Source organism: Typha angustifolia, chromosome 6 (assembly GCF_048772165.1).
Source record: "Typha angustifolia cultivar Huaian chromosome 6, ASM4877216v1, whole genome shotgun sequence".
NCBI lineage: Eukaryota > Viridiplantae > Streptophyta > Magnoliopsida > Poales > Typhaceae > Typha > Typha angustifolia.
The window spans coordinates 9,907,194-9,924,388 of NC_133244.1; the positions used below are offsets into that span (position 1 = coordinate 9,907,194).

Below are 17,195 nucleotides of genomic sequence, written 5' to 3' on the forward strand. Positions count from 1 at the left end.
AACTTCAACTCTACTACTGCAAAAGTTGTAATGCTACATTAAATTCTTGTCATCCTACTTATCATCAAGGGTGTTGTAAAGCCATGGTGCCACATGAACATCCTGCATTAATGTTCTTTGAGTGTGAGTGGTGTCAACCCACATTGAAAGAAGACATGGGATGGAGTTGGTAAAGCAGTGTCATGATAAGTGCCTCACATTTCAACCGACATTTTATTTGTCGAGGAGTTTTTGTCCAAACTAAGCCACCTCATAAATTTATTTACTTAAATAATTTATCTCTCAATTTTACTATCTAAAATGGTTTATTTGACACGTCCGCTATAAACAAATGAGCCTAATAGAAAGTGTTTTATATATGGTGTAATATACTATTATTTTTTAGTGTTTTATTCTAAGTATAAAAATATTGATCTCATCGGTGATTTATATTTTTTGTTATTAAATATAGAAATATAATATGAATCTAATATTTTTTTTTTAGTTTATCCAATTGTAATACCATTTTTTTTCTAGTTTATCTTTAATTTATCTAATTAACGTATAAATATAAATCAAAGAAGAAAACTATAAAGATATATAAATACCCTTTCGGAAAAACAATTCTCTGAATTAGAAAATTCTAGAGTTTTCTTGAAATTACTATGGTAATATAGAGGTTATCAAACACCCTCTTAGTCATAATAAAAGGAGTGGATTGGTACGAAGAAATTCATGGGCAATAAAGTAATTATCTTTAAAATGTATTTAACCATAAAATAAATATTGCCACGTCAGTCCTCGAGGGGTGATTAAGTCATTTCATGTAACGCCCACCCTTTTCCCGCATTCAGGTAAATAAATCCCAAATCCCACTGTAATCTTCTTTTATTCCGGTGGCATTCATTCCCTTTGTCTCCCTCTTCTAACTCTAAGGCCGCCCCCCCCCCCACCCCCCGTCGTTCTCGGCGCCCATTCGCATCTTAGAAGAGCATAATTTTAGTAAGATTTGGTCTTTGTTGTTGTTGTTGTTCTAATATTGCTGTGATTTCTTGGTGGTTTGATATGTTTCGCTCGATTGTGATTGGAAACGGAGCATATGCTATCTTGATTTGGGTTTTTGATGTTGAGATGGGTTTTGGGTGATTCCAATGTTGGATATTCTATATTTGGCCTGTGCGTTAGAAATTGGCTAATGAGTTGTTGGTATTTCGCTCTCCCGATTGTTGTCGTTTTCTCTCCAGGTGGAGTTTGGCAGCATGGAAGGCGTCGTCGTGAGAAGGGTTATTCCATCAGATAACAGCTGCCTTTTCAATGCTGTTGGGTGGGTTCCAAATCTAGTGCAATTACTGATTTGACGAGTAACTGATCGTTCTTTTTGTTCTTGCAGCTATTTAATGGAACACAATAAGAGCAGGGCTTCTGAATTGAGACAGGTTTACATCACTTCTTGGGCAACAGTTGCCCATATTTTACTTTTTTGAGCTCTGCTGATTGAATTCTTGGTGTAACAAATTAGATACTGGTGAGAAGAAATTGGCAGCAGTGTGAAGATCTTGTTGCTCTTGCTAGTATTAGATTATTGTGTACTTATTGATTGAACCAATGCTGTGCACTGTCAGGCATTTAATCTGTTAATATAATCAAGTAAACAAATGAATCTTCGGTCGAAAATTGTATGCCATACACCATTATTGAATATTTAGTTACTACCTTTGGTTTGCATTTAGAAATTCATTCTTGATATGAAAGAGTGAACATACTAGCATTTGATTCTTCTATAAGAAAATATTAAAATAAATAGAAACAGAAACAAAAGGTAGTTGAATCATCTTATACAGCACTGCCTTAATGATACTTTAGCATAAGCTTGCACTAGTAACGGTTGTTCACCTTAAATGAACTATACTGCTAACTTTACTTTCTTGTATAGTAATTGAAAAGATCAGACAAAATGAGCGATGAATCATCTATTACGTCACTGCTTTATTTTGGTATAGAAAGTGTTAGTAACTATGCCTATAGAGCTGTTGAATGTGACCTTTAACAACTAAGAAGGTAGTTGCACTACATGTAGCTTCTTTACTATTGAAATTGAAAGTAAGTCTTATTAGGTTTCAAAGATTGGGAGTTCCAGCAAGGTATGAGTTGCAGAAATTAGGATTCATGGGGAATTAAATGTTTGATCCACACAAGAATTAGGAATCTAGCAACATTCTACAGGCCAGTGACTTCGTTGCCAATTATTTCGGTACTCCCTGCATGTTATGTTCTTATTTAACCATACTCCTAAGAATGCACACAACGCTTAGAGATCATGAATTTCCATCCATGGTTTAGCTACTGATAAGGAAAGTTGTTAGTTTGTTCGCTCAAGTTATAATGTCTATATTTAATAAGCTGGGTGTATCTGGTCCCAAAATGGACTTTGGAGCAAGAATACAGTTCATTTGATGATCATGGTGAATTTGCAAGGGACATTAGGGGTATTTCCGCTTTCAGAAAAGCGTACAATTTTTGGAAGCTTTTAAATGCATAAACATTTGAACAAGATAATGGACTCATTCATATCGATTTATATGGGATTCTTCATTCTTCATTACACTTTTTACAGATACTGGACTTATTCAGAATCGCCTGGTTGCCAATAATGAACTCTAAATTGAGAGAGTTGATTCCATCAAGTGTTCTTCGGACAAGTAAAGCTAAGAAAGCAAGAGTAGAAAAAGGGTAGAGTTTATAGGAAGATTTTAGCATCCATATGCCGATCAATTCTGCTGCCATTCTAGTGTTAATGACATACGCCACAACCACTGTATCTGAATCTGTTACCCACTTTTATTCTAGTATTAAAGACATACTGCACAACCACTATTGGAAATTTAGCATCTCTTTCTCTATCAAGCATGGATTGATTAATATTTTTGCACCCACACGCCCTATGTTGTACTGTCACTTTGATCTGTACTTCTCTATCTCTTTTTTTGGACAATTTTCAGATTGATTAAAACAATTTCCTCTTGAAGGTCATAGCTGCAACAGTCGCAAGTGACCCTGGGAAGTATAATGAAGCATTTCTTGGGAAACCAAATGAAGAGTATTGTGCTTGGATTTTGAATCCTGAGAAATGGGGAGGTGAGCTTACCAAATATTCTAGAAGTTATAAAGAAATTTAAGATCTTAAATTCTTTATCTGATAGTGGAAGTGTGTAAGATAATCTGAAGTGCTGGTAGCAATCCCCATATTTCTTTCAAGAATTACTAGATTGAGGTTCTGATTAGAGCTATAACTTGTGGTGGTTAAGAAGTAATATAGTACCTTTTTGTATCTTTTCTTTATATCCTCCACTCCATTGTCCTAGAGCTTCTTGTTTCCTTTGATAAACCATTTTTATCTTCCTATGATTCTACAGGGGCAATCGAACTTTCAATCCTATCAGAATATTATGGACGTGAAATTGCGGCCTACGACATCCAAACAACCCGTTGTGATTTGTATGGTCAGGTTTGTGAGCTGCATATCCTGGTTATTCGTTGGCTGTTTCTTTGGATGTTTGAGATGTTAACCTCCCGCTGACTCTTAAAAACAGGGGAAGAAATATGACGAGAGGGTCATGCTCCTTTATGATGGACTGCATTATGATGCATTAGCTGTATGTTTTCCATATATGGCATCTTCATGTCTATATGTAATTATCAACTAAAATTCTTTTTTCATACTTTAATTTCAACTTGTCAATGTTCAGATGTCTCCATTTGAAGGAGCACCTGAAGAATTTGATCAGACTATCTTTCCTGTTGACTACAATCGTTCCATTGGCCCTGTAGAAGGCCTTGCTCTCAATCTAGTGAGAGATGCACAGAGGTACAAATTATATTATTGCAAATTAAAGAAATCTCAGTGGCAATAGTTACATGCTCATCATAGGTAGAGGATATCCATGTGACAAAGGCTATTGCCTTTCTGGTGTCAAATCTCTAATTTGAATGATATAATGTTATAATGGTCACTAGAGAATGGTTGTAGTTGATGGAAATTTATTTGTCAACCATTGTTCTTTACGTGCGTTGGACTCTTGAAGTTGAAAGTGCCAAGTAATTTTTGAATGCGAGATCAAATTTTCCAAGAGTAATAAATGCACCAAGGTTGTGAGGGTATCATACAAAAATGGGATTTTTGAGGGATATACGAGCAAATATACCTTGGAACTTTCTACATTCATGTTGACAACCTTGAGACTACTACTGCCTGTTTATAATTAGAAAGTTGCATGAGACTTTATTAGTTGAGTTTCCGTAAACCTATTATCTTCCAGCTTTATTCTTCTGTTAGATTAGTATCCGCGAGGATGAACTAAAGATTTAATATGCAAATCTTGCTGCTGTTTGATTTTTTCCTTCTAGGAGGAGGAGCTACACTGACACTGCTAACTTCAGCTTGCGCTGCGGTGTATGCCAAATCGGCTTGATTGGTCAACAGGTCATAAATTTAGCAGAGCCTCTTGATCTCTCTCAATATTTGGTAATTATGTTGTTTGTAATTAATCTTCATGGAACATGCAGGAAGCCATCGCACATGCGCAAGCCACTGGTCATGTAAACTTTCAAGAATACCAGTAAAATGTTAAGCTAGTGTTAGAAGTTTGTTGTATTAACTTGTACTTTTCCCGATTCATTACATTGTAACTTCTCTTATTTGGTTTGACAAAACAAAGCTACAAATTTTCAAATCATTTGATGGAACATGGCAAATCCAATAATCCAATCTGTGATGTAAAAGTGTAACAGATATCGAACAATTATTTTGATAATTACTAGCCATATGACTGTCTATTTCAGTTTTTGGCAATCTTTCAAGTTGTAAGGTCTTCTGTCAAAATTATATGAAAATTTCTTTTAACCCCTCTTTCTTTTTTTAATGTTATTTCTTGTTTACTTTGCTGCAAGTTGCTAATTAAAATAAAAGATAGAACTTGATCTGCATATGAATTGACCGTCAATAATGGGCTTACTACAAATATAAAAAGTTTGAAGGGTTAAAAAAAAAAAAAAAAATCAGAGTATCTTCCATTGAGTCAGTCTACTAAATTTTCAGGAGATGATCTGCTGCATGACAAAAGAAATTTCTTTGCATCAACATCCAAATTTAAAGATTCCATCTTACTCTTTTCACACACTAGCGAGTCTTATAATTTCCATTTCCACCTAATAGTACACCCTTAGCCGAGCTTGATCGAGGTGAGCTTCCAATCTTAGCTTCAAATTAATTTTTAAGTCATAAGTCTATTTTGAGCGGCTTGACAATTAAATTTAGGCTTATTTCAAATCAAACTGAATCCATACTTACTATACATATAGTGATGTATTTATTATTTATATCTATATATAAATCGAGTCTAGTTTTGATTGATCAAGCTTGGCTTGAAATTTAATTCAATCGATCAATCTTAGCTCATTTCAAATACGAGCCGAGCCGAGCCGAGGTCGAGACAGGCTGGATTATTCCAACAGCACTACTTGGACCGAACCATTTCACTTCGCATCTCAGCCGCCTCCGATCCGGTCTCATTCTTACGGCAGACCACTTCATTTCATCCACATCCCACGTGCAAATCTTTAATACGACAATCCCAGATTGCAATTAATTAATGCAACCAATCAACGTTATGTTTGACCCGTTTAACTCCTCCTCCCTCTCTTTCCCTTTATATATAGACATATATGAGATGAAAGCAGTCAAATTGCAAAACATCTGGCAACTCAAGCTTAAGGAACTAGCTAGAAACTTAATTAGAAAGAATTAATGGGGAACTGCATAAACCTTCAACCAGCAAGGTCATGGGTTGACGACGACGACGATGCATGGGAGTGCATGGAGACGAAGGAGAGCCTTCGCCGGCGCCGAGGGAAAGCCGAGAAGGCTAGAATTCGGAAGGAGGAGGAGGAGGAGGAGGAGAAGGAGAAGGGAGAAGGCTCGTCTACATCGATAAAGATAAAGATAACGAAGAAGCAATTAGAGGAGCTTCTTCGACGGAGAGACATGCAAGGGATCGTGCTCCACAAAGTAGTGACGCAGATTACAAGCATGAGCGAGATGTATCGGAACAGCGGCGCACGGTCGTGGAGGCCGAAGCTTCAGACCATACCGGAGGTGGCGGAGTAGAAGCAATCGATCGATATATGCATCCATCCATCCATGCATGCATGCATGCATGGTGGTGTAAAAAAAATAAAATTAGAATAATGAGTTTGTAGATATATATATATATATATATATATATATATATATATATATATGTATATATGTTGGTGTATATTGTACTGTTCATATATATATATAGTGTTGGAATGTACATCTTGTATAAAATTTTACTGTCATTCTCGCTTCAGTTTTATAACTTTCGATCTTGGCATTAAAAGAGAAAATTGTGAAAGTAAATGGAATTAGGTTAGTAGAGGCATACATTCTTTCTCTTTTTCCTTACTGTACGTTTTGTGTGGGAGTACTTCCGGACTACTCGGATCCACAATGGTCATAATGGAATCGTCATAAGTTGGATCTTTTATATCCATCCAGTGACTTGGACAGTATTTTTGGCTTTATTTCTATGTACCTTTTGTTGGTATTTTCATATTTTTGACGTGAATTTTTATTACTTTGAATTAAGTTTTAAGTGGGGCCCATATATTATTAATGATAGTTTAATAGTGAAATTAATTTAGCTCAAAGTGTATTTTATTGTCAAATATTCACTTAGTCAAATCCATGAAGAAAAGTGAATGAAAATTGACTCTAAAGTGAGTATCATGACAATGGAAAATAAAGAAAATGAAGTTTAGTACCATATTGGATATTTGAGAAATGTTAGTATGGTATATAAGTGACAAACTTCTTATGGACTTTGGGGGGTACCTATTTTGTGGGTAAATGTTACTATGCAATTTAACTCACACACACGCACGCCGTCCGGCTCGAATTTATTGTGACTCTTTGGAATCGAATTTATTGTTTTGCCAGGTAAGTTGGAGAGGCTTCTTTAAACTCTTTTCCCTTTTATTTTTATGCATTAAGCTTATAATTATCTGTTTGGAATGATGGTATCTCTAGCCCATGGCTTTTTTTACTGATTAATTGAGCTCTTTCCTAGCTCTAGTATAAATTAAAGTTCATATCGTTGATTTATTACCACTTCCAAGTAAAGAGAGATCAAAGGAGACCAAGTGAGTAATTTAATACAAATCGAAGGGTCTCCAAAACGTGCGTTCTGGTGATCAAGGAATGTGACTCTTTCGATCGCTGTATATATGGAAGAGTTTTAGATCATCAATAGTTGGAAATGCATAGAGAAGCCAGAGGTAGAACATACTGTGTCAAAGTGAGAATTCCAAGAAAGATATCTTTAATTAATCTACGTGTAAATTTCAAAGAACCCGTGTTTCTCCAACGTATGTTAAGATTGTTATCTCCTAATTAACAGACCTATTCCTACTCAAAGATTACGTAACTTGGTCACCCTTTTTTTGTAGATATATAATATAGGAAGTCCATTTCACCTGAGACGTACGATAATGAATTTGTGACCAGCTCATGCCTTTATTAGGACTTCCAATTTGATTAACTTGAATTGCAGTCTGGGTTATTTTGAAAACAAATTTAAAAATGGTGACCCAAAAGTTCAAATCCTTCCAATTTAGCAGCAATAAAATGATGTTGGTCCATATTCATCCTATATATATATATATATGCGAATGACCTCACCTTGGTCGTTTAGTTTGAATATATCAAGAAAAGATGCTTTCTTGCACCCTCTTCACATACAAAGTTAAATTAATTAATATTCGTTTCAGTCTCCTCCCAACTAGCAAGGACCGAACCATGCATATGTATAATTTTATATACATATCAGCCGCATTTGGGTCGATCCGTTCCAAATCGTACGGCAGACCAATTCCTCCATTTACATGCCACGTGCAAAAAACCAAGTGTCCGACGTGGCGCTAAGGCGTCCGTCTTTGACCCTCAACTCTTTCTCTCCCTCGATCCCTCCATTTCCGTGTATACATATCAAGCATGAGAGCATGCAAAACGTATAGAACGATCCAAACTTAGCCTCTTTGTTTGAGAGGAGGATCGTCGAACTCAAGGAAGTAAGAAGTTTGGTTTGAAGGGAGAAGAGAAGAAGATATCAAGAATGGGGAACTGCTTCAACCTTCAAAGATCAACGACATGGGCCGATGAGGAGGAGGAGGAATGGGACTCCATGGTCGTGGGAGAGAAGAACTGTACATCCATAAAGATAAAGATCACCAAGAAGCAATTGGAGGAGCTTCTTCGACAGGAAGACATGCAAGGAATGGTTCTTCACAAAGTTCTTACGAGCATGAGTGAGATGTATCGAAACAGCGGCGCGCCGTCGTGGAGGCCGAAGCTTCAAACTATACCGGAGGTGGCCGAGTTGGCGAGTACTGGAATTTGTGCATAGGATTAGTCTTTAATTGTAGAGGTTTTTTTTTTTCAAGACAGAAGTGGACATTAATTTATTAGTGTTTTCAGTTTAACTGATGCTGCTGGAATTCGTCGACCGGCATTGTTGTAGATTTATATTGTACAATTTAAAAGGATATATAACATAAATCTTATTAAGTTTTGGTTCTCTATCTCTGTGGATCTCTCCGCATTAATTTCATGAATGCAGCACAAGAATAATTTGAGTCAAAGAAAGGAAATTAAAGAAAACTAGTTAAAGTCAATAACACCCTTTAATTAATTAGCTCGCTCTATTCTTTGCAGGTGAGCAGTCACCTTCGTCTGTCCTTTTGAAGTTATAAATAAATTGGGTTCGAGTAGATTAAATTTTATATATCCGTGGTAATATATAATTTGTTGATAATGAAGTGAAAAGATGCCGGCAATTACTCAGTCACTTGTAGCTCATAATTAAGCAACAAATTGATGACAGACATGGGTGATAAATATATGAATTTCTACGACGAGATTGAAGACGATGCAGTCAAACCGATCAAAGTGATAGATTCCTCCAAGTAGCTGCATTCACACGTAAATTTCAAAGCCTCCCACTTTTTCTCCTACGTTATGTCAATTAGGCTATTGTCGACTGTCGTCGTCTTCGACTCATTCCTACTTCAAGATTGATTGACTCAGTCTTGCCTCACTCTCACGCTCACATAATTAATTAGTGCTAACAGTGTTGTGTGACCTGAGATCCAAAGTGTACGTTGGCTTTGGAAATCGAATGCGGTGGTCCAGAAACCTTTAATTCTCCATTCAGTTCCATAGTTTCCAGTCAAGTACTTTTAGAATTTTTTTTTTTTCTTTTCTGGCACATATACTCCTCTCAAGTTTCTTATTACCACATATATATATATATATATATATTCTAAATTTTATATTTATATGTACAGAACCCATGACTTTTCCATAGATACCTTTTAGATCTTCAGGTTCTTCACAAAGTTTTTACTGTTAGTCTCTTGAAATTTTAATGATTAGTTAGGATTGAGAAACATCCATGCAAAACCCATATATTTAACAAGTATATATGTAAAAAAAATCGAAACCTTTTAATAGATATATATGTGCAAATATCAACATTTAAGATGATAATCTACGCACCTAAATATTTTTTTTTTTAGTTTTCTACATCCACGTGGTGATGACTAACATGAGAATAAGTGACTAGTGAGACATACGTGGACCCACTATAAGTTTCCATGCAATATAGTTCTGGTCCAGCCTTTGATATATAAATATATAACAACTCTCTCGTCTCTCTCTTTCGATCTCATTTTTGTTTCTTTTGCTTGGATAAGGATTGGAAATAACTATTTTAGTCTTCTTCAAGACTGGTTCTGTGGTTAAACGAAACTCGTTCGTAGGAGTGTTGCTGACTTAGTCCTTCCTTCAACCATCCCTCTAAATACGTGCGTACGTAAGTAATATTATATTTTTATCATCTCCGGGTTTAATATAAACTCTGACAACGACCTTGACGCGTTTCAGTTTTACTCATGACTCCCCTCTCTCAGACTACCTCCATGGCCTCCTCTCTCTATATATATCTCTACACCAAACAAACCCTTCATTAAGAAGCCCACAACCACTTTCTAGCTTCTTATCTCTTGAATAATTAATGGGGAACTGCCTCAACCGGCGATCGGCGACGTGGGTCGACGACGAAGACGAAGACGAAGACTGGAAGTGCGTCGAAGAGTCGAAGAGTTCGCGAAAAGAGCAAAGGAAGAAGGGGGACGCTCAGTTGCCTTCGACTGCAGTTGTGAAGATTAAGATCACAAAGAAGCAGTTAGAGGAACTGCTGCGGCACGCCGACGCGAAAGGGTTGTCGATCGACGGAGTAATAAGTAATCTGGTGATGAGCGCCAGCCAGAAGTCCGTCAGCTGTCGGAGCTGGAGCTGGAGACCAACCTTGGAGACCATAAGCGAGGTGGAGGAGTAGAGGATATATATAAAAATATAGATAGATAGATATTAATTAGGTCATCTTTATGTTGCCGGTGATGATGAGCATATATAGTTATGCATGCGTCCCTCTAATTATTTCTTTCTTTTATTTATTGGTTAGCTACTGGTATATCTTAGTTGATTGTACATTTGAGATAGCACTAGCAATTAAACTCAGGCTTGAGATTTTGTTCGAATATTTATTTATTTATTTATTTATTTTGAGATCTAGAATTGGGTTCGACCCAATTAAAATTTATTCAAAAATCAAATAAGAGAATAGGGAGGGGGAGAATGGGAGATATATATATAATAAATTCCTACAATTTACACACAATTATAGGCAGAATGATAAGGAAACATCATCGAAAGAGACTGAAGAAGAAAGAAGGAAAAAGGACGTCCACGGCTCCACTGCCTCCAAATATTCTACAATTGAATTGACACACAAGAACTATCCTACATTGACAAAGATAAGAAGAAAAGAAAAAATAGCCTTGGGATGGGCCCAAATGAGTGGTACTATGAACCACAAAAGAGAAGGAAACTACCATCACATTATTGATAATTTTATTAGTTCTAACTTCGTGGTCATCCATATTGATATTAGAGGACATATTTTTAACCTCTAGTTTTATTAGTGCCGGATATACAACATGCTAATAATCCAACCACTAAAACCATGTGGTAAGTATCGATCACATAGACAAGAGAGCTTAAAAAAAATTATGATTAGTATTATCTCCTTACCCCCTTTGGTTTCTTCTCCTTTAGTGCCATTCAATGTCTTTTAGTAAAACAGGACAATTTTGATGCATTCACTATCCTCTATATATGTAGTAGCTCTAGCTCATAAATTGTCACAAGAAATGGGGTGCTTAAAGACACAATACTCTTACGCAAGGATTGCGGAGGAGGACATAGAAGAGCTCGAACACCGAAGGGCGAAGTTCTTGATCTACAAAGCGATGGAGGAAGCCGACGATGATCTGAGACGGAGGCATGCTTCGAGATATGCAACGCAGGAGATGAGGAAGAATATCGGTTCTCAATTGAAGAAGATTAGGTCTATTTTTTGTATATTAGGAGCTTCTATGTACATGCAAGTCTGGAAGCAGTATGAGAACCTAAAGCTAGTATTTTGTGCAAAGGATCAGGATCAGATGCATGCCTATTGCCTCATCATAATGTTATATATATTGAAATAATTGTTTTAAATGCTACGGTACTCAAATTGGAGGTTTAATTGGGCTCTTAACGGGTTCATATGAATGGGTTTATTGAAAAGCTGGGCCCAACCCAAAAGTGTAATGGGCCCGATTGTTATTATAATTGGAAAAATAAAATAAATAAATATTTTTATGGCGTCTGTGTTTCTCATTCGGCTTTCCCTTCCTTTTTTAAGCCACTCGTTCGCCAATCCCTTCTCGTATTCTTTGTCCTTTGTAAAATTCTAACCCTTCTTTTTCTAGGGTTAGGGTTTCTTTCCCTCCTTGCTCCGCGAAGGTTTCCGCTTCCGTTCCTTTCTCCTCTCGTTCGTAGGTTTTAAGGGTTTCAAACCAAGATGATGCAGCCTACAGGAGGAGCGTATCAGGCCACCATGGCGCCGCCGCAGATGGACCAGACGCACCAGATGGCTCCTCCCCCGCAACAGGCAGCGGCGGCGCCGCAACAGTGGGGGATGATACCGCCGCCGCAGCCGGCGCAGTACCACCAGCAGCCGGCGGCGGCCATGTGGAACCAGCAGCCGTCGCAGATCCCGCCTCCGGTGCCGCCGCAGATGCATCAGCAGCCGCAGCAGATCCAACCGCAGGCTTACTATGGCGCTCCAACGCCGGCGATGGCGCCGATGGGTGCCGTAGCGCTGCAGCCAGCGTCCGCTGACGAGGTCAGGACGCTGTGGATCGGAGACTTGCAGTATTGGATGGACGAGAACTATGTCTTTAGCTGCTTTGTTCAGACTGGAGAGGTAATTTATCAGAACAATCTATTAGGTCTGCTGAATTTTTTATCTTCTTGGAAGTTGTTTGTTAGATTCTTGACCTAAAGCTGTGAGCTTTTTCCCATCTGAATTAGTTTTTTTTCTTGGTTTTTATGGGTAAAATTGATGGAACTGATTTACTTGATAACTAGGGCTAGTTTTAGGGTTTTAAAACTAAGAGCTTTATACATGTGATGGTACGTGAGGCCTTGATACGTTCCTCTTGTGGGCTGCACCATCTTGGTTTGTGATTACCCTAGAAAAAGAGCGGAGAAAAGGAGAGGCTCAGAAAACCCTAAGTTACATCCCTCGGTAAAGAGAGGGGAAGTGAAGGGAGGAGGAGGAAAAAGGGAGAAATTTGGACCCCGATACAAAGAAAAAGTTAGAAGAGACTATTGAGTGGGTAATGGAAAATGATACCTTCAAAAAAGGAAGGGAAATATAAACTGATGCAATAATTTATATTCGTATAGGAAAAAAAACATTTATGAAAGAGTTGTGGTAATTTATAGCAGTGGCATGGATAATGGTCTCACTTATGTTGCATGTTCTAATAGATGCAACCTTGGACTCCTTATTTATGTTTGAATTCCAATTGATCATTATTGATTGTGTTTGTTCATGTATTGAATTGTTGTATTTTACCAACTTCTGCAAATAATATGCAACTCTGATGAACTTCCTAGCTTAATATTATCCTCTGGGTTGGTTTTTAAATTATTCTGATTTATGCTGTACTGAAATCCCAGGTTCTTGGAGTGAAGCTTATTCGTGACAAGCAGACTGGACAGTTGCAGGGTTATGGTTTTATCGAATTTGGGAGTCGTGCCACTGCAGAACGAATTCTTCAAACCTATAATGGTCAGATGATGCCTAATGCTGAGCAAACTTTTAGGTTGAATTGGGCCAACGCAGGTGAGAAGCGTGACGATACTCCTGATTATACGATATTCGTTGGGGATCTGGCTTCAGATGTTACAGATTATATGTTGCAAGAGACATTTAGGAGCCGTTACCCTTCTGTTAAGGGTGCAAAAGTTGTAACAGATAAAGTTACTGGGCACTCAAAGGGATATGGATTTGTGAGGTTTGGGGATGCAACTGAACAAACACGTGCCATGACTGAAATGAATGGAATGTTCTGTTCTACAAGACCTATGCGAATTGGTCCTGCCACTACCAAGAAAACTGTGGGTGCTCAACAGAAAGGTAAGAGTTCTCACTAAAATCACCACTTATATGTGCAGTGCATACAATTTGTGCTTCATGTTTGTGTGTTGCTTTTCCTACTTATATTCAAGAATTGATGATGCTGAATCAGTTAGTGATGTGAATGAGGATATCGTAGACTAGTAGTTGTGTTTATTTTGACATTTTCTGTTTGTTCTAATTGGCTTTGTTGTAATTGACTGGGTATTTACTTTTTGATATTCAGAGTCAAATCCCTTCTGTTGTTTCAGCCAATTAAGATAGGCGCCTTTCATTTGATATATGTGCAAGTCCATTTCCATCCGAACATTTCCTTTGTAAATTGGGCTCATTTAATATAATTATAAATTATAAAAACTTATAAAACTCATGTTCTCTCGGAGCAGGATGCCAAGAGGCTCTCTTCATTTAGGGGCCTGGAACTGACATCAGCTGAGATGCGTATCTTCTTTAGTGCGTGGCCTCGGTTAGGTCAGTGTTATTGTTTATGTCCTAATGTCCTTGGATTTGTGGCATCCAGTGCTACGTTTTCTTCTTTAGTTTCCAGTTCATTACATTCTCAGTTCATTACACTATTTTGTCAAGTGTTTTATCCTTCAGTTTCTATCTCTATTTGGGCAGATGATCTCTTCTGGACTCACTATCCTTTATCTTATATAAAGGTTCCTTTTAAGAATATAGAACTCTCTGTTTAGGAAAATGTTATTCTTTTTGGATTTGTCAATTAACTCCTATTAGTGTCTTTTAAGCGGTCAATCTTGATGTTCAAATTTTCTTTAATTAGTTTAATCTCCACATTTGAGTGGTATATTGTGACCTATAATTTTGATTATTTCTTATTCATGAGGAAGAGGTAGCAACTCTTTGTATGTGATTCATTATGTTGGTGTGCATCAAACGTGTGGAAGAGTGGCTTTGCAGGCATATATTATCACCATTTATTACTTTCAAAGAAAATTGTGTGTATATCATTTTTATCATTTTATTAGCTTGCACGTCTACTCAGTATTACTAGATGTAAAATGGTATCTTATTCTTACATCGTGCTGCATTCCTTCTTACTCAATTTTCCCTCCAAAACAGTAGCACATATGTTCCTAACTTTAAGTTTCTTCAGTAAGTTGATATGCTTCATTAAAGGAAGATGTTCACAGGGAACCGCTTGTGTTTATCTTTATCAGATTTGCTTGCAGTTTTGCACACCTTGGTGTAAGAGATGGAGGTCCCATTTTTATGTGTTCCCTTTTATTCTAACTTTGAGTTGATTGATTGTCAATATTGTCCTCATAATGGGTCACACACTTGGCTACTTGCATGTTTGGACCTGTATAAAATAACTTTTTTGTTGGCATGTTGTTTTTGATATTGTATTTTTATGTGCAGTTAATCTCAACGGCTAAATTTTTGCATTGCATAGCTGAAACAGTGAAAAGTCATCTTTATATTTTGTCATTTATTTGGCGCCTTCATCTTTTGATCTGGACAGTGTTTTCTGCTTTCTATCCATATTTGTTTGTTGGTCTATGCTGCTATAGAAATGTAGTATTCATATTGTTTTTACATTCTTATTTCTGTGTGTTAAGGCCTTTTAGGACTTGAGGGGATGTGAATCTGAGATGTACAGGCTACCGATTATTCTTTGCAGCCCATTTATCAATTATCCTAAGATGTCTACTTCATTTTTATTGTCATTTGCAGCTTCTTATCCAAGTCCTCAAGGAACTCAGTCCGAGAGTGATCCAAACAATACTACTGTGGGTGCTATAATACTTTTTATGTCAAAACTATAAGTTGCCCCTTATGTACTGACAAGCAACATCTTTGAGTGCAGATATTTGTTGGTGGACTGGACTCAAATATCACTGAAGACGTTCTGCGACAAGTTTTCAACCCTTATGGAGATTTGGTGCATGTAAAGATACCTGTTGGAAAGAGATGTGGATTTGTTCAATTTGCGAACAGGTTTGAGAAACTTGAATATGAGAGCTCCCTCTTTTTACTGGAAAGGAACGTGTTGAAATTCTAACATTGTAGATTTTTTCTGGAATATTTTCAGAGCTTGTGCAGAGGAGGCATTACTAATGCTGCAGGGGACTCTGTTGGGTGGACAAAACATTCGGCTCTCTTGGGGACGTAGCCCATCAAGCAAGCAGGTTTTATTACTGCATTTAATTGATCATGTTATTCTATTGTTATTCTACTCTTTACTGATTTCTTTTATGACCTCTCCCTCATGGATGTTATCCAGCAGTCACAGCAACAGCAGGACCCTAACCAGTGGGGTGGTAATTATTATGGCTATGGACAAGGCTATGAAGCCTACAACTATGGTCAACCACCTCAAGATCCAAACGTGTATGCTTATGGAGCTTATCAGGGATATGCAAATTATCAACAACCACAACAGCAGCAGCAACAACAGGTGAATGGTCGATGATGCCAATTTTTTTAGTAGTTCTGTTGTCATATTCGATTCTCTTCATAATTCATTGACTCATTGTTACAGTGATCCTTGAACATGGAAGCAGACAGTTGGTCGTCAGTTCTGATGGTATATCAGCTATGCTTGCAGCGAGACATAGTTATGTAATTTTGGATATGGTTTTTGTGCTAATGCAAGTGATAACGCTATTAGGGGTTCTTGAGTGGTTAGTTTCCAGCTTTTACTTATTCGGATGTAGCGTGAGCATCTGAGACAACTAAGTTAATGGTGGGAAAGTACTGTATTAATCAGTTTCTTGACTGTTTTAACTTTGAGCATATATTTCCTAGTGATAATTGCTGGATAGCACCAGTAACTGAGTTATGGCAATGATTTGTATCTTGATGCTACTCTCTTGCCTTCCTATACGTTTTTGATGCTACGTTCTTGCAATTTTCTCAATAATAATCAGTTTTAAATTTGACTTATAGATAGAATGAATATGATGAAGAAATAGTAGTTTATATAATCATAAAGAGGTAAAAGTGATATTAATAAAACTAGAATAAGTTCAAATTTAATCAGAGGTGGTAAGATATTATTTATTCTAATTTGTATCAATTAGTAATGGTTTAATATCTAATGCAGTTTATTTAATAGTCTGCATCTCCTTGAAAGAATTTGGACATAGAAGAAGAGCTGCATGATATGACAAGGGTGGTTGATGTGGATAGTAATATATATATATGTAATAAATCACTGACATTTTTTTTAATCAATGAAGTCCAGAAAGATAACTCTAAGCTGCTATGATTTAAAAAAATAATAAATCATCGACTCGATTTCTTCTTATTATCCCCGAATTTTGCAGGAGACTGTTGCTGTCGAGGAATTCAATAAAGAAAGCATTCGAGGTATTTGGCAATGACAATAATGGATTTATCTCACCCAGTGATATAGTCATATAGACCATTTCTAAGGATTATGACAATAGCAGTAGATATAGACGATATATAGTTTTTAAATTCAGTAAATTCCCCATCACCCATCTTAATATGTAGTATCTGTAATTGTTCAACTAATGTGTCTATATTCATGTGTGCAGCTGCATTGAAGGACTCTGG

The 17,195-nt window shown here is 37.0% G+C and overlaps 2 protein-coding genes across 4 annotated transcripts; both read left to right on the plus strand.

Moving 5' to 3' along the window:
- Positions 1-924: 924 nt before the first annotated feature.
- LOC140761072 (OVARIAN TUMOR DOMAIN-containing deubiquitinating enzyme 2) lies at positions 925-4,881 on the plus strand. 2 transcript variants are annotated; one of them, XM_073098253.1, is made up of 9 exons: positions 925-981; positions 1,224-1,303; positions 1,370-1,415; positions 3,006-3,114; positions 3,393-3,484; positions 3,570-3,632; positions 3,726-3,844; positions 4,384-4,459; positions 4,543-4,881. In XM_073098253.1, the coding sequence occupies exons 2-9, from the start codon at positions 1,239-1,241 to the stop codon at positions 4,597-4,599; spliced, it is 627 nt and encodes a 208-aa protein (XP_072954354.1). In that variant the 5' UTR covers positions 925-981; positions 1,224-1,238; the 3' UTR covers positions 4,600-4,881. The 2 variants fall into 2 exon arrangements, with proteins under 2 accessions (XP_072954354.1, XP_072954355.1); XM_073098254.1 differs by lacking the exon at positions 925-981 and having other exon boundaries at positions 1,016-1,303.
- Positions 4,882-11,877: 6,996 nt separating this feature from the next.
- LOC140760977 (polyadenylate-binding protein RBP45-like) lies at positions 11,878-16,461 on the plus strand. Of its 2 annotated transcripts, none has more exons than XM_073098107.1 (7): positions 11,878-12,428; positions 13,190-13,649; positions 15,348-15,403; positions 15,481-15,611; positions 15,706-15,802; positions 15,898-16,071; positions 16,156-16,461. In XM_073098107.1, the coding sequence occupies exons 1-7, from the start codon at positions 12,024-12,026 to the stop codon at positions 16,156-16,158; spliced, it is 1,326 nt and encodes a 441-aa protein (XP_072954208.1). In that variant the 5' UTR covers positions 11,878-12,023; the 3' UTR covers positions 16,159-16,461. The 2 variants fall into 2 exon arrangements, with proteins under 2 accessions (XP_072954208.1, XP_072954209.1); XM_073098108.1 differs by having other exon boundaries at positions 15,901-16,071.
- Positions 16,462-17,195: the final 734 nt, after the last annotated feature.

What these genes read in the sequence shown, in the direction of transcription:
- LOC140760977 (XM_073098107.1), top strand. Translation starts at nt 12,024, where the DNA reads ATGATGCAGCCTACAGGAGGAGCGTATCAGGCCACCATGGCGCCGCCG. An exon ending in GCTTTGTTCAGACTGGAGAG is followed by an intron (nt 12,429 to 13,189) that starts GTAATTTATCAG and finishes CTGAAATCCCAG; the next exon opens with GTTCTTGGAGTGAAGCTTAT. An exon ending in TGTGGGTGCTCAACAGAAAG is followed by an intron (nt 13,650 to 15,347) that starts GTAAGAGTTCTC and finishes TGTCATTTGCAG; the next exon opens with CTTCTTATCCAAGTCCTCAA.
- LOC140761072 (XM_073098253.1), top strand. Translation starts at nt 1,239, where the DNA reads ATGGAAGGCGTCGTCGTGAGAAGGGTTATTCCATCAGATAACAGCTGC. An exon ending in GGGCTTCTGAATTGAGACAG is followed by an intron (nt 1,416 to 3,005) that starts GTTTACATCACT and finishes TTCCTCTTGAAG; the next exon opens with GTCATAGCTGCAACAGTCGC. An exon ending in GAATCCTGAGAAATGGGGAG is followed by an intron (nt 3,115 to 3,392) that starts GTGAGCTTACCA and finishes ATGATTCTACAG; the next exon opens with GGGCAATCGAACTTTCAATC.